Genomic DNA, 16,221 nt, shown 5'->3' on the forward strand with positions numbered 1-16,221 from the left:
TTTCAGGAAGGTTTTGGTTGTGTTTGTGGCTTATTGTAGGTAGGATAAAAATTCCCTATGTGTTTCTAACATGCTTCAAATGTATTTAAAACTTAAAAGTTTGATCCTTTATTCCCTTTCTGTGTTAACTCTGTTTGCTAAAGTCTTACTGCTGCTCTAGAGAAGCTGGATTTGCCCTTTCTGTACTTCTGTAGAACTAAAACCAGGGGAAAAGCAATAGCGATATTAATCTTCTTATGCCAAGGGGAAAACAAATGTGTGCCCTTGTGGTCCGTCTCCGGGATGGAACTGGAAGAGCTCCCACTTTGTTCAGTGCAATTTAAACATGTCACTGCAAATGGATTTCAGCCAGCCTGGTCACAGCCTGTCCCTGCTGCCCCTGCAGCCTCCTGCAACTTCAGCTCCTGCTCCGGTCTCTATGTAACAGATCCTCATGCCATTCTCCTCACCTTGGAAAGTTTCAGTACTGCATGCCTGACATCTCACAGGCATGGCTTGTTCCTACAGTAAGTACCGGGAGATGGCAGTCAGAAATAGATTGCTCGCTGTGCCACAGGGGGAATGTGCTGACATAAATACACTCTCGGGCTCCTTTAAAGTTTGGGCAATCTTCCCCTCCTCCATCCTTCTGGTCCCACAGCTCTTAAACTGGGTAGGCAATATTAATGCAAAATAAGTAACCAATACAGTGCAAACGCTCACATAGAAACACACAGTTACTGAGGTCTGAAATAACGTGGTCTTGACATAAAATTCCCACCAGGTAAGTAAATCTGGCTGCCCTTAGCAAAGAAGGGTTAATATACTGCAAATCGTGCTTGGAGCAACAGTGACTACTATAACAAGACCAAAAACCATCTCCAATCCTACAAATGTTTTTGGCTCTTGGGCTGTTTTGGTTGTTTCTTCATCAAATTGGCTCTCTAGAGTCAAGATAAAGATGCAGATGTCTTGGGCATGTTTACACGGTGCAGCAGAGATCTCTGACCTGCTCTGTTCCACGGACACAGGCGTGCACAGCTCTGCAGGAAGATGCCAGCCCTGGCCCCGAAAGCAAGACGTAAGCTACATCTGTGCACACCTTGGCAGACGCCTCAGGCTTATTTCTCAGCGCGGGCTGTAATTGCAGTGAGGCTCCCCACTTCCAAAGCCAGGCTGGCACTGGACATGTACAGATCTCCATGTTGTCTGAATTTTATTTTCCATGTTTTCCAACAGTTGCTTTTGATTCTGAATAGGATAGTTTTCATGTCTCTTATGGAATAGGGCCAATTTGAAATTTCGATTCTAGGTTTTTTGTTTGATTATAAATACATGGTTTTCCAAATGGAAAGGGCCGTGCCCGAGCCCTTCTGAGTGCTGTGCTGGTGCTGTGCCCTGCTGCCTGGGGCAGGAGCTGTACGGGGCCAGCAGAGTCTGACCTGCGGGAAGGCGAGGAAAGGGACAGGGCAGCCAAAGGGTCTCACTGTGAATCTAAGAAAGAGTAAGGCTGTCTTCACAGCTATCATGGTTCATGCAGCTAAATCACGGGGAGTTGCTTGCTTTCCCAAATGTGTTTTAATCCAAAGGGTTCAGCCTGCAATATATTTTAAACATGCAAGAAATATCCGTAATATCTGTCGCTGCACGCTGGCATGCTATGCCCAGGAGGTAAATCTTCCACTAGGTCTGTGTTCTGGCAGGAGCCCGTGGACGGACACGTCGCTGTAACTGTGTGCTTGGTTCTGCAGAGCACATCTGGGCCTGCCTGGAACAGGTCTGCTAGTGAGCAGCATCTGGGAGCATCAGAGAGTTCTAAACAAATACAGGATTAAATCAATCTGTCCATCTGAGAAGTATTTTAGTTTCTTTGCTGTTTCTATTTATGGGGCAGTTGTTCTTTTACCACATGTAGCTTGTGTAGAGAAACAGATAAAGAAGCAGAATACATAAGTTCTTAATTTTTTTCATTGAAGAATCTAAGTTACTAAGTCATTTAAGCATACAGCTGCCTAACCTCACTGGCTTTAATAAGATTTAGCCACATACTTAAGGTAAGTAGGTACTCAATGCCTTTTGAAAAAAGGGATATTTAAGGAAAGCACCTAATGATATAACAGTACCTTTTTGTGTATGTAAGAGGCTTAACTTCAATGCAGAAGCATGGTATTTAACTGCAGAGATCAAGCTAGTTCTCCTGCATGCTGCAGGGAGGGAGGCAGGGAGGGAGAGAGAGAAGGCAGTCATGGTTGTCCATATTTTTAAGTCTTTTATAACGATAGTCATCTGAGCCCGATGGCCAACCCACCAGCTCCTGCAGCCAGGGCTGTGTCTGGATAACCCTAACTCTTCCAGCTCCCCACCGAGCTGCTTTGAAAGGGGGTTCTTCCCTCAGTGTACGATACCAGTTATTTGGGTACTCACATTTCATGGCCAGTAGTCACCTTCATGAACAAAATTTCTGCTCGCAGTGGCCTGGCCTCTGTTTGCCCAGCGGAGCGTGCTGCAGCCTGGCTGGGCTCTGTGACACCGGGACACGTGCAGGACAGTCGGGTAATGATGGTGTGAGGGAAACTGCTACTGCTTTCCCAGGCGAAGGTTGTCAGCTGTGACAGCGTTGGCTGATGTCCAGTGAACCTTATGCCATATTCTAAGAGTACTTAGCACTTGACTGTCTTACCTGCCAGGGCAATTCATGAGTGGTTTGTGAGGAAAAAACCAGCAGGGCTGAGGAGGGCACGTGAAATTTTAGAGAGAGAAAAAAAAAAAAAAAGGTATGAGGCAATGCTTGACTCATCAAAATAGGCCATGAAATAGGCCATAGAAGAGATGAAACAATAAGAGAGGCATCATAGTGGAAATAACTACAGCATCATCCATGTCAATCTGATGCATACTTCTCACTGGCTCCCAAACCTGCCTGATTTGAAAACAGTCTTCGACATTTGTGCTCCATTTCAATATTTCTTGCCAGGAGATCGCTGAGTAGTTTCACAAATATTATTGAAGGCTCACATAGTGCCTGTGAGGTAGATCAGTGAAGTTATCTCATTTTTCCAGATGAGTAAATTACAGCTTAGTGTAGCGAGTGATTTTTTTTGTTCCTCGTGACCACAGCGCCAGCTTTAAAGCTAGAAGCAAGATCCCAAGGGTCCTGGCTCCTCCAGCCTGCTTCTATAACCCGCACTGTGCCATCTCGGATTTAACAAGAGTCTTGATAAGTAACATTAAATACTTTTTCTGATTCTGAGTTGTGATTCAGAGATCAGCATTGTGTTCTTAATCAAAAAGAAACCCCTAATAAGTTTCATTTTAAAAAGCAAAGGACAAAGCACTAATATTTCTGGCTAAAATATATAATCAACCATTAGAAATGAAGAAAGAACTGGAAAAAAAATATAGGGGAATAAAGATTGATTCAAGTGGTAGCTAGATATTAAATATTAATAGTGTTCATAAGAGTGAGGCCAATTACCAAGGGCTTGCCGAATGGAATTGTCCAAAATGACTGACTGAATCCAGAAGTTAAACATCCTCGTGCAAAGCCAACTATGTGCAGCAAAGGTTGTTGCCGTTTCCCAGTAGGGTTTCACTATTTCACTTTGCAGTTGAGTTTGTGTTGGTGGGGTCTTTTGGTGTTTTGTTTTGTCATATATTTTTTTTCAAAAACAGCTTTAGTACGCAGACTTAAAGGTCTTGGTCTGCACTAAGTAGAGAGGCTTTGAAACCAATTCCCTCTGCCTACTGTTAAGCAATACTAACAGGTTATCAGGAGCAGCTGTGCTATGTGGTACTGGAAGTGAAGGCTACAGCAGCCACGCAGTGGTTAAAGATCAGAGGTTTAATTAGCCGTATTTTTCTGGTCCTGCCTTTAGGCCGCAGAAATGAAAGGTTGGAAAGAAAAGCAAAGGAATGATATTTTTTGTCTTCTATAGGCGCAGTCTCAGGAGCACAGCCTGCCAGAGTGCTCTGCACCTTGTCTGGGCTGTTACGCCTATTACCAGTGTGTTGCTTTTTCAGGATGAGGCAGTAGAATTATTTTCTTTTATTATATCTATATTCCATTAGCACAGAATTTACTAAAAAAATAAAATAAAACTGATGCGAAACACTGAGAAACTAGCGATCACTTTCCTGGTGTGTAAGTAAACATGCATCTATATTCAGGAGCCTGCTGATGACATTGCACAATATTGCCTGTTTTCTGCAACAGATGGGAGCAACAGGGACAGCAAGAGTAACTGCAGCTCAAGCAGCCTGCTCACATGATGGTGGTGGTGCACTGTTAGCTGAATGAAAGCTAAGATTAAGCACTCCTTGAAGCTTATTACCATTCAAGTAAGACCAGTTAAAAAGCAAGCACTAATTTAGAGCTGGCGACCTTGAGCTGTAAGTGTTGTATTATTAGATGCAGATGAATATGGATTTGGCTCAGCTAAGTTAAATTAGGAGTAGGCATGAACTCCGTAAAGAAATTATAAGTAACCCACCACTGCACAAGAGGCTCTCTCTGTCTTGCTTTCAGTCCTCATTCCCTGCAAAATCAGAAAATTGATGGTAAGTGCACAACATCTTACAGTCCATGGGTGGTTAGAGAGTTCCAGATTGAAAGAGGCTGAGGTTATTCTTGCCTAGGTGGTGAAACACTAACTATATTTCAGAGCATTCGTGTATAGCAATGAAAAACATAATTTATCTTGGAAGTCAGGAATGACATTGCTTTTCATTAACCTTAAATAATGACGAGGCTTGGTTCTATTACTATGTAGGTACATGTACTGTTGGTTTCTATGCATAAATGTAGATACAGAATTAAGATACCATTGGGAATTCCTCAAAGCCTTGCTAGGGTTAAGAGCTTATAGCAGGTATTTATTTTATGTTTTAAAAATTCAGTATACTCCAGTTAATCTACCCTCTGGTAATCTGTAGAATAGTGATTGAGCCAGACACTTAGCTGGTGTAATGCAGTGAAACTCTTCTGAAAGCAACAGTTAGGCTGCCTCTCTAAGATATAAGAGGCTTAGGCTCAATTCCCTGATTTACCACAGATCTCTTGTGTAACCTTGGGCAATTTCTTGTTTCGAGATCCAATAAAAGGTTTACAGGCATCGAACAAAGTTTGAATCCTGACAGTGCTCAAGTTTCCTCCACAATGCGTAAGGAGAATGAGGCCGATTAAATGGAATGCAAAGTGAAAAATGCAGCAGCCAGCCCCTAAGGAGGCACCCTCAGCATCCTCACATAATTTCTACATGGCTTCAGGCAGCCACTTCTATGAAAGATAGGCATAATCCTGCATGTTTCCATTGAGAACCCTCACGTACTGCTTACACCCACAGAGCAGCACTCTTACTGCTTACTCTTACTGCTCCTCTCAATAATGGGCCAAACTACTTGTGTCAGTCATGACAAAAACATTTGTGGACAGGCACAGAAGCCAAATTTTTTAGCCTGTGGTCAAGCCACAGCTGAGAGCGTGTATCAAGCATCAGATTGCTGGAACTAGGCCTCGGATGAGCGACTTTGGGGAAATCAATGACTAACTTTTAATCTGTCTGTTGTTGCTATATGACCTCAGTGTGGAAGTGGAAGGGAAATGCATTAAGGAGCATTAAGCACTCATATTCTATAGCGATGGGGACCACATAAGCAGCTAAAATTAATAGATGCTGTCATATATAATTGCTGAGAGTTTGAGCACCAGAGTGCATTACGAGCGAGTACAGTGGGAAGGTTTGAGCTCTTGGAAGTTGCGAGACTTGTATCTGATCTGTACAGGTGGAGCTGTCTGGGAGTGCGCTGTGTGGCGATGTGCCAGGCTATAAAGGTTGATCCTGCAGACAAGACTGCAGAATTGGCACCTTCAGAGCAATGAAGCATGATGTAGATGCTCCACAAGCAAGCAGTCAAGCGAGCAGTGATGTCAGCACTCATTTCGAGGCTTTGTGTTTAAGTTAATGGTGGAAGGAATCTTTATTGTGGACAAAGCTCCAGGAATAAGTGGATGGAAAACATTTTAGGGAACAATTTTGTCTAAAGAACGAGTGGAGGAGTGGGCCTGGAAACACTTCTACTGGCAAAGAAAAAGAAAAGGAAACAAGCAGCAGAAAACATTAAATCAAATGAGAAGTGTATGGCGGTGTATGGCCTTCCATGAAAATAAATGAATATTTTGGGGAAAATTGTGCAAAAATACCATGGGACATGTAACTATGGAAGGTGAGGGTGTGAGTGAGCATGCGTTCAGTACCTCAGACAAGTGTCACACTTGTCACCTGTGGAACACTGTTTTGTCAAACATTGTCTCACCACAAACTGAAAATTATTTGCTCTGTGCTACTTGCTCCACAGCTGACATGTTTTCCTTATTCATTTTAAGTGCTGTTAAACTGCATGAAGTTCCTACGAAATCAATGTGAACAGCATTAGTTGTCCCCGTAGTAGGGACTTTTCAGGCAGGGAATTCCTGTCAAAACTGGTAGTCCCGAGCAGGCGTTTGCCTTCCTTTAAGAAAGAGTCCTTCCTTTAATCCTTCCTTGGTGGCTTTTTAGGCCATCCCTGTCCTTCCTCTAATGCATGTTTGATTTGCACTAACATTTTTATAAGCCTCTTTGTCAAGCACTTCCAGTTATTATTAGAATTACAAAAACAGTTGTTGTCCCTTAAAAGAGATAGAAATTAGTTTTCTACTTCATGCTATATATGTTCTCAGTCTGAGTAACAATAACTGTAGTGTAAACAGCTAGTTCCTTCACTTACCTTGGCATCGCACAAACTTCTTTCTAACAATCTAAGAAAATAGTGGAATTTATTTATAGAAGAAAGGGAAGTAAAATGAACCCAGCAAAATTGTAAACCAAATTAAGAACATGCATTCATAAGCTTCTTTACATTTAAAAATGAGACAAAGCAAAATCTGTTGCTATTGTTATTCTTATCCTGAGAAGTCACCCTGCCCTACAATATACTGAAAGGTACTATGTGTCCTGTTCACTGCAGAACAGCTAAACATCCCTGAGTCATTTGTTTAATCATTTCTGAGTTTTTGTGCCAAGCACCTGCCTTTTAATTTGCTACGACCAACCTGAAACATCTGTCAATTTTTTCCCCATGAATTAATAACTCTGTAATTAAAATCCAGCAGAGAGCTCAGCTGAGACTCCTGGTTAATTAGGACAGCAGATAGCCATGTGAGCAGCATGGTATTACATTAGTTGGAGATGGCTTGGATTTGAACCGGGGCTCTGGGGGTGACACCGAGCTATCCGTTCATTGTTCAACTGAGAAGCTTTTGGATATTTGTTCCAGTAGCCAGTACTTCTGCTGTGGGCAATCAGATCTTGCTGCAATTATTTAAAACGCACTCAGCGCTTGAAAACTATTTGCTTTAAATGCGTATTTTTTCAAAGTATCTGGTTTTAGCTATTGCCATTCTCCAAATATTAAGAAAGTGAGAGGACACAGTGCAGAACTAAGCTCTTGCCTGGAGCTGCTTTGCGAAGCGGCAGCAGGAGTGTCACTAAGAGCAACGTGACTTTCATGGCAGAGGCCATACCCACTGCTAATGTGCAAAGGTATTTTAGTTAGAGGATTTTAGTTTCTTCCAGGATTGCTTTCTACACTGATAAGTACAGTGGTGTCCAAATAATCAAGGTTGTTGCTGGTACTGAAAGTATCAGGTCGATTCAGGTTGATTCCTGCAGCTTCTGAGAGGATTCTTATACCACATACTTGATACATAAGGATTTGGGAATTGTTTTGTTGATTTTTATTTTGTTTTAAAATAGCAGACAAAAATATTTGTTATATCATGCTTCAGTACAGCTGTGGATGCAGGTGTCCTATCTGCACACCTCATCTCTTGTAAAGTAATTTTTAATTTTATAAAGTGCACCAATTAATAACAGAATTTTTCAAGTTTGTTCATTGGAGGCAAAGAAATCTGTATTACAGCTGAGCAAGATGTGAACAACTTTTATTATGAACTTAAATAGCTTTGAAAACAAAATCAAACTAGCCTTGTAGCACACAGCGATGTACACAATGCTCTGTACCACAGAGACGCAAATTATCATAACTCGAAGGCATCCCTGTTTTAAATGGACAATTGTGTTCTGTTACTGAGAGAATTCACAAAGGAATCCCTATGAAAGAAACCTCTTTAAGTAGCCTCTAATATAAATAAATGTGTGGCAAGTTCATACATTCTTTATCGACAGCATAAAAGTGAACCAGTTACCTGCCATTTTCCTCTGCAGACAAGATGACAGGGAAGCTCCTCACTTCTCATATGCTAGTTTGCTGTGAAGCTGAATTACCAAGTTCATTTTATTTATTTCAAATTTATTTTCTAATTAGTTTGTGACTCTTATAGTGTGCTATTGAAGCGGGATGTTTTCCACTTGGGAGTCTCGTTATTGGGGAGAATACAGATTTGCCCAACATCGCATCAAAGCTGCAGGATAGTGAGGGTGTGCTGAGGCTGCAGGGTCCAGGAAAAGCAGCCCTGAACTGAGAGTGAGAGAACCTGACTTGGTCAGTCCTGCGAAATACCACATCCCTTCCCTCTTTTACAGTCAGAGAGCTTTGCATTGCATGCACAGAGGTGTTTTTTGTTCTGTTTTGTTTTGTTTTTCCCAAATGACAAGACAGCTTTATAACATTAAAAAGCTGCATCTGACCCCCACTACATGTGCAAGAAAACTTGATGTGACCGATGGGTATTGCCTTCCCCATGCACAAGCCCTCGCTGCCATCAGCTGCAGCATGAGCAGTGGGAGCTGGGTTGGACAAGCGTGCCCCTGCAGGCCACGGCCACCTCGCTGCAGCACTGCTTCCCCTTCCTCCATGGGCAAATTAAAACTGCTGCTAACGCATCTGAGGTTGGATTTTTTTTTTTCAATAAATAGTAATTACTTCAACAGATATTTAGGGACGGCTCTGTATTCCTAGCGAGGCTGGGTCTCAAATAAGATGAGCATTAATTTAATTTGCCCAAATGGCTCTTGATTAGGTTTGCTGTTATCTGAAGGCAATAAGCTAATGGAGATTATGCAGAAGGGATTTGATCTAGCCCTCTGGCTGTTTGTTCAAGCTCAGCTTCCAGCACAGGACATAACCAGCATCTGGTCTAATGAGCTACAGAGAGAATCCCGCTGATTGTATCTTTGTTGTACAGGATAACGAGGAAGATTCGGACAAAAACAGACTTCTGGTGAATGCTGGGGGAGTAAATGTAGCTCTTGGGAGACAGGGGAAGGAATACTTTGCAACTCCTCAACAAATCTCTGTAGAAATAAGGATTTCTTTAAAATCTCTACTGTTTTTAAACTGTTCCAAAAGTCATCACCATGGTTTATAATTTACATACAGCAAATCACAGCAGTTACAAGTCAATACCATAGATCAGTCTATAAATGTGACAGCTATTCAAGTGAAATACTTAATCTGTTGTGTGTACATAAATCCTTGAGAATAAGACTGAAGACTAAATAAGGTGGTGTGATTTTTTAAAAAAATAAATGATATATAATTTAAAAAAAACAGCAAAACTAGATTAATTTTTAAAAATATATCTCTGCATATCTATGGCAGTTAGAGATGTGATTTTTATTTGTAATTGACAAGGCAATGTCAAGAAAATCTCTAGTACAAATAAAGTTATATTGACAAGCCTGCTTATGCTGGTATAAAATGTTCAAGAGGCAGGCAGGCAGACATAAACTATGCCACTAGACACTTTTTTTCCAAAATATTTTCCAAAGAGAAATTATTTAGCCTTACAAAAACCTTAAAGGTTAACCTCAGATTGCTAAAGATGGAGGAATTCAAGTGTGCAGGTAAGCTTTATGTTATTGCATGTGAGTTTACTGCAAGTATTGCAAGAATTTCCAAAGTCTGTAGGTATCTGATACCTCAGAACTGATAAGAGTAAGGCCTTTGAAATCTTAAGTGTCTTGTCAGTATTTTTAGGAGTTCTTTTGTGTTTTGGTTTTTTTTTTTTTTTCAATGACATAAAGTTTAGAACTGAAATCTCACTTTGGTTCTTAATTTCAAATGTGAGATGTTTGATACATCTCTGCTATGATAGAACAGAGCCTGAGGAAACCTAAACTTCACAGGGACTTTGAAGAAGCTGAAAGCTATTTTTCTGTACATTCTTGAAAAGACTGAATATTCTCATGCATGTTTGGGATTCTTTCCTGTTTTTGTTTTAGGCTCTTCCTCCTTTCTTGCTCTTTTTTTTTTTTTAAACGCTAGTATATATACTATGTGTGCTTACAAAAGATTGAAAATGTCCCTTAATAATAATAATTAAGTATAACATTTCAGGTACAATAATAGTAAAATTGCAAGGATCACTGAGTGCTAAATACCAAGGTCTCCAGTCTAGAGGAGGCTGAGGGGTCAGGCAGGCACCTTCTGTGCAGACCCATTCCTGAAGCTCTCTGGATGTTTATAGTTCTAGACCAGTAGCTGATTTCATTGAATAGCATTAAACAGTAAATTCCAAAGAAAAAGGGCTTCATTAATTTTTTTCCTCTCAGCAGTGCAACAAAATATGCTCTCTGAAACAAGATCTGACTCAAATTGCAGGTTTAACAAGGGCTAATTTAAATAGGCCCTTATTTCAGTTTAGGTTTTAAAGAGTAAATGAAATAAACACTAACTTTAGAGGATGTCTTTCTAAATTCTGCATGCAAGAATAAATCAAGTCTGTCTTTGATAGATGCTGTCTGGTTTAAAACCAAATGACGAGAATAACAGAAGCATAGAAAATCGAGACATGATCATTAGAAAAAGTCTCAATCTATATGATTAATGGCACCCATTTATTATAGAAAGTGTCAGAAAAAGACTCAGCTCCTAAATTCACTGTAAATGCAAGAACTTACAGGCAAGTTGATCGATAACTTGCATTTGTTGAGATGTTTGTAGGTACACAAAAGAGTATGTTCTTCTCCAGCTTTTATGTTAAAGCTGTCCAGTAGATGGAGCCATAGAGTTATGCAAAAGAAAGTGAGATGAGTTTATCCTAGGAAGAACTCTCACAATCAGTGCAAATACGGCTTTGTTAATTCATGAAATTCTAATGCCAGGCAAATTACTTATTTGGTTATATCATGTTTTGATGTATGACTGATTAAGCTGTACTCAAATGCAGGTTAAAATGATTCCATGTTTGTTTGATACTGAAATAATTACAAGTCTCAGTCAACAAAAACTACAGCTGAGTTTTTAATTTTCATTCATGCCACATTCCTTCCCGAGTATTGTACAGGTCTGAGATAAAGTCAAACTCGTGATGAAGTGGCACAATGGAAGACATTGATAGTAATTGTAGCAAGAAAGTCCCACATGTGGAAACGTGTATGCGGTGAGGAATGTGTTAGCGGTTCCTGCGGAACACAAAGGGTGACTTCAAGGATGTAAGTTGCATGCACTGCTTTTTTACTGCTGCTTTGAGACTGGTGCATCGGCTCCTTTTCAGCCCGTGAAATGGAAAAAAATATCTGGGTTTGAGAAACGTGGGCAGCCCTGGTGATTTCATAGTGGTGTTTGAAAGTTTGAAACGTGTGTGCAGTGTAGCGTAGCAGAGCTTCTCATTACTGCTTGTGCTATTCCTTTAAACTAAATGAATTGTGTAATCAGTTTAATCAGCAAATCGCATCAGGTATCAGTGTAAAAGTGTGAATTCTATTTTGCTGCATTTGCATAGCCTCCTTTCCTGTGGTGTCTTACCTGAAGTGCAACTTTTATCACTTAGCTCATAAAGCTGAGCTTTAGATCAGCTCTGCTATGAGAACAGTTCTTTAACATAGCTGAAAACACACAGTAAGTGACATAGTTTGTCCCACGGCACCGATGGCTGTAGGTGAGTGTTGCAAGGCAGACTTTTTCCCCCGCAAAAACTCAAGTCCCCACGTCCCGGGTGCCACCAGGCAGAGCCCCTGGGGCAGCGGCGAGCCGCCTCCCACCGTGACCGAGAGTTTGCGGTGGGCTCGGCGGCCGGTCCCGAGGAGAGGAGGGCTGAGGGAGCCCCCTCTGCCGCCACCGGGGGGCTCCCGGCCGGTCCCGGCCGCTCCCGGCGATGGCTGAGGCGCCTTCCCGGGGTAAGCCGCGCAGGCCGCGGCCGCCCGGCGCCGAGTGAACGTTTGTTTGCCCAGGCGGGGCGGGGAGCCCCTGCCCTGGGGGCGGTGCTGCCCTGTCCTACCCGGCCCGGCCCGGCCCGTTCTTGGCTTCTCGCTGCTGGTACCTGCAGGCGGCTCCGCCCCGGCCCCACAAGGGAGCGCCCGGCGGGGGCAGGAGGCGAGCGGCCGGGGACGGGACGGGACGGGACGCGACGGGACGGGGCTGCCGCCGCCCCGCGCAGCCAGCCGGCAGCGGCCATGGCCTTCGGGAAGGCTCCGAAGGATCCTTTCGGCACCGCCGTGGGCAGCCTGATCGGTGAGTAGCGGGGGAGCCGCGTCCCGCCCGGCCGTGAGGGGGAGCCGGGGGTCGCCGCGTCCCGCCCGCCTGAACGGGTCCCCCTTGGCCTTTCAGAGCGGGCGACGTTCGGAGCGCTGCAGACGGAGGAGTGGGGGCAGTTCCTGCACATCTGCGATGTGATCAACGCCACGGAAGAGGGGTGAGCTGCTAGGGTCGGTCCCGGAGAGGCTCGGGGCGCGGTGGGGGCTCCCCAGGGCTGTCGCCTGCCCGCCGTCTCCTGCGGGAGGCGCGGCGTCCGGGTTTCCATGTTCGGGGCAGTTCCTACTTCGTACCGTGCTGCTCGAGGGCAGGACAAAGTCAAGCAGGTGACATGTGATGAGCGTATAAAGTTGCCTAAAACGAAATAACAGCGGAGAGCAGGGATCTGTGCCTGTCCCGGTGCCCCTTGCTGAGCCATCAGCACTCTGAGGGATTAGGCTTGGGGGCTCTGCCCCATGCAAGGTGTTAGCTTAGGTTTCTCACCTGCGTCTGGCGTGTTTCAGGTAACCCGTGCTGCTTGTCAGGCTGAACAGGTCCCCCCCCCGTGCTCTGCAAAATCCCAACTGGGAAAAGACCTTGGGCATTTGTTCTCCTGCAACACGGTTTTAAACACTGTGGCCTTTTAACTGAAGCAGGTTTCCCCACGAGGCAGTGTCGCAGCCCACCTGCCCTGCAGCAGCAGGGTGAAGAGGCTGGCGCCTGCCTGCTGAGCTCCCCAGGTCATGGGGCGCAGGTGGCCCCTAGCACCCGACAGCCAGGTTCTGGTTTGCTTGGTCACTTCCTTGCTGTCACCTGTAAAAGGGGGAGAAGAAAATTAACTCCTGTGTAAGATCTGCCGCTGCACCGCATTGTGAGCACTCACTAGCAGGGGCATATTTTAACGCTGACTGGAGGTTTTTCTCCAGGAGAACAAGGTATTCCTTAGTTTCTGTACAAGTATCTTCTTTTATATCAAATTTTCCTTCTTTTCATTTTTTTTTTCATGATTTCATGCTCTCACCTGGGGCTCTTAGAGCTTGGAGGGTCAGTAATAACTCCATTCCAGTCGCTGCCAAGAGCTACAGCACTCTTTGTCCCTCTTTGTTAGTTTTTATGTGGAGTTTCTATGCAACAGAGCTTTTTTTAATAAACTACTTCCTCTTGTGTACAGCTTATGCTTACAGAGGAGGTCCTTCTAGGCAACTGCTACTAGTCCCAGTCTGTAACAGGATGTAAGGAACAGCAGAACTGCTGTATATAATTAGGCAAATGGTTATTTTAACGTAATACCCAGCTCCTGACCAGAGCATTTCCAGATGCTTCAGAGAGGGAGCAAGAAGCAAGAGCGGTGTCGTGGTGTAGCTTTCTGCAAGGGGAAGCTTTCCTCTCCCGCTCCCATCCATCACGTGCATTTTGACTTGATACATGGTACTTGGTATGGCAACTCTGTTGCCATAGGATAAAAAACATAGAGAAATCTCTTTTCTTTTTAGTATGAAGTACAACAGGCCTTTCAAACTGAAAAACGCAGTAGTGCTAAGTACTCATTTAAAGTCAATGACTGAAATTTTCAACAAAGATTTTTTTTTCTTATTGAAATATTCAATTTATGCATATGGTGTCATCTTAGATTTTAGAGAGATCCTAAAGAGGCTTTAGGACATCTTGTTTTTGTTGATCATTGAGCTGACCCTAATAGGTGTAATATCTGGGTACACTATGCATAGTCCATATTAATCAGCCAAAATTATTTCCCACATGTGGTAAGCTTGATACCATCTTCCACCCTCTTCCTCCTACATAGATATTTAAAAGATATGGGGTGTATATATAGAAATGAAAATGACTAGGATGGAGATGCCACTATCTCTTGGGTGGAATGGGTTGTCCATCTGTACATGGTAATTACTCAGATTAGTTAAAAGCATTCAGCAATTATAAGATTGGAAGTTAGCCAAGACACCCCTACTTCTTACAGCACTCTCTGGAGAATATTTTTGATCGCATCATGTATGAAAAATAGGTACCAGCCAACTCTTGATACCTTTGGCAATTCCTATTCCCTTTCATAGCAATGAAAGTTAGATAAGTAAATCTATTGTACAGCAGTGAAATAGCATAATTTTGGAGGAGACCCTGCAGAGAAGAATCTCTGCACAAGCTCAAGAGTAACGCACAGCCTGCAGTAACAAACCTGATTCAGTGCTTTGTTACTCTAGCTTAGTGCTGAAGTGATTTTGCTGGAATCATTGGGGCAATTACTCTGTTTTTATGTGGGTGTAAATACAAGAATGAATTTGGTTCCATATCTCAGACGAGTATTTTTAGATCTAGGTTGAAGTTATGAAGTAGAAAAAAACGTCAATTTCACGGGTAACCTTTTCTATTTAATTTCTTGTCACAGACCTAAAGATGCAGTTAAAGCGTTAAAGAAAAAGCTCTCCAAAAACTGTAACCATAAGGAGATCAGGCTTACCCTGTCTGTAAGTACAGCTATATTAATATTAATTAGACACTAAGAAGGAAAACATTTTAAATGATAAGATGGCATGCAAATTAGTCACTGACGTGACTCTACAGGACGTTTTCTGTCTTTGTTGTTTGTGTGTATAGAACTACCAGTGCAGGCCAGAAGGTCTTCTGGTGCTCATTTTTCCTGAATTTATTGTTGCTCTTTTTTTTTTTTAAGCCTGCACTGAATAGGAATAGTTTGGTTCTTATTTACTCCTGTGACTGTCCCTTTGTGAGTGCTCCACCTGTTTGTGAAAGATACCGAACTTGGGATATTACATAAAAGCCACATTTGACTGTTCTATTACTCACCTTGTGGTACTGATCTTGGTTAAACTAAGTATGCTGTGTTGTGTGGTGGAATGTGTGATACTCGTTTTGTAAAAGCAAGTGTTATTGCATACAGTAAGAAATTTGAATGAAGGGAAAACAATGGTGAGCTAAGAGAGGCAATAAGACACAGGATAAGCCCTGCAAGGTTCAGATGTTATGACTAAGGGTTGGAGTGACCGGGAATATCCTCGCTTGAGATAGATACCCTGGCCTTCAGAATATGACGGTGTGTTTCAGCTTTCCCAGAGTTTGGGATTTCGGTCAATTTAAGATTTACTGGAGCACGCTAACATAGTTCTCTGTTCTCCACTACACTGATAATGGGGGCAGTAGCAAGAAGTTCCTAACGCTGTCCTAAGTCCAGAAGTCCCTACCTGAGTTGGTTGTGGCTGACAATAGTACAGTTGTGAGAAGAATCATGTTGGTTTTGTTTTAAGCTACTGCGGATTTGTCTTTTGTTATTTTGTTTAGAAAAAAAATATACATATATATACACACTATATAAATATATACACAATTTCCTTTTTTAAAAAGTGTATGAGGCTATAAGGGTATAAGAGGCTTGTCTGCATTACATTGGGTACTATTATTCACAGGTTTGGTATTTGTTGTGCAAAATAGTTATCTATATCAATACATGTAGAGAAGTGATTAAGGAAGATAAGTGATTGATAGTGTTGAATTTTAGGTCACTTAGCAATTGCCTAAGTGTCACTTGACAAGTTAGAGATGCAGATAAATGTGTTGCACATACCAATGTATACCTGCAGCTCATTCCACTTCCGCACTTCTTCCCTGATTTCCTCCTCCACTGTCTCATGAGTCACCTTTTTGCGTGTTTTGTGTGTTTGCATAACAGAAACACTCGGTTTCCGCTGCAGTTGTAATCCCTGTATCAGATCTGCATGCTTTCTCCTACAGTCTTCGTGCACCTTAATCCTCTGAACA

General features: G+C 42.6%; 1 protein-coding gene across 7 annotated transcripts in view; it reads left to right on the forward strand.

The window, feature by feature from the left end:
• The window catches only part of TOM1L1 (target of myb1 like 1 membrane trafficking protein), a 428,506-nt gene that overhangs the window by 391,925 nt on the left and 20,360 nt on the right, over nt 1–16,221 (forward strand). Inside the window, exons 1-3 of one of the 7 annotated variants that reach the window (XM_048064450.2) lie at nt 11,473–12,429; nt 12,526–12,610; nt 14,834–14,912. The exons of 3 other annotated variants lie outside the window; for them this stretch is intronic. In XM_048064450.2, coding sequence (XP_047920407.1) covers nt 12,372–12,429; nt 12,526–12,610; nt 14,834–14,912 — 222 coding nt within the window. In that variant the 5' untranslated portion in view covers nt 11,473–12,371. Of the gene's footprint in view, nt 1–11,472; nt 12,430–12,525; nt 12,611–14,833; nt 14,913–16,221 lie in introns of those variants that run through there. 3 more of the 7 variants (XM_048064449.2, XM_048064452.2, XM_048064453.2) reach the window with 3 other exon arrangements.

Source organism: Anser cygnoides, chromosome 19 (genome assembly GCF_040182565.1).
Source record: "Anser cygnoides isolate HZ-2024a breed goose chromosome 19, Taihu_goose_T2T_genome, whole genome shotgun sequence".
NCBI lineage: Eukaryota > Metazoa > Chordata > Aves > Anseriformes > Anatidae > Anser > Anser cygnoides.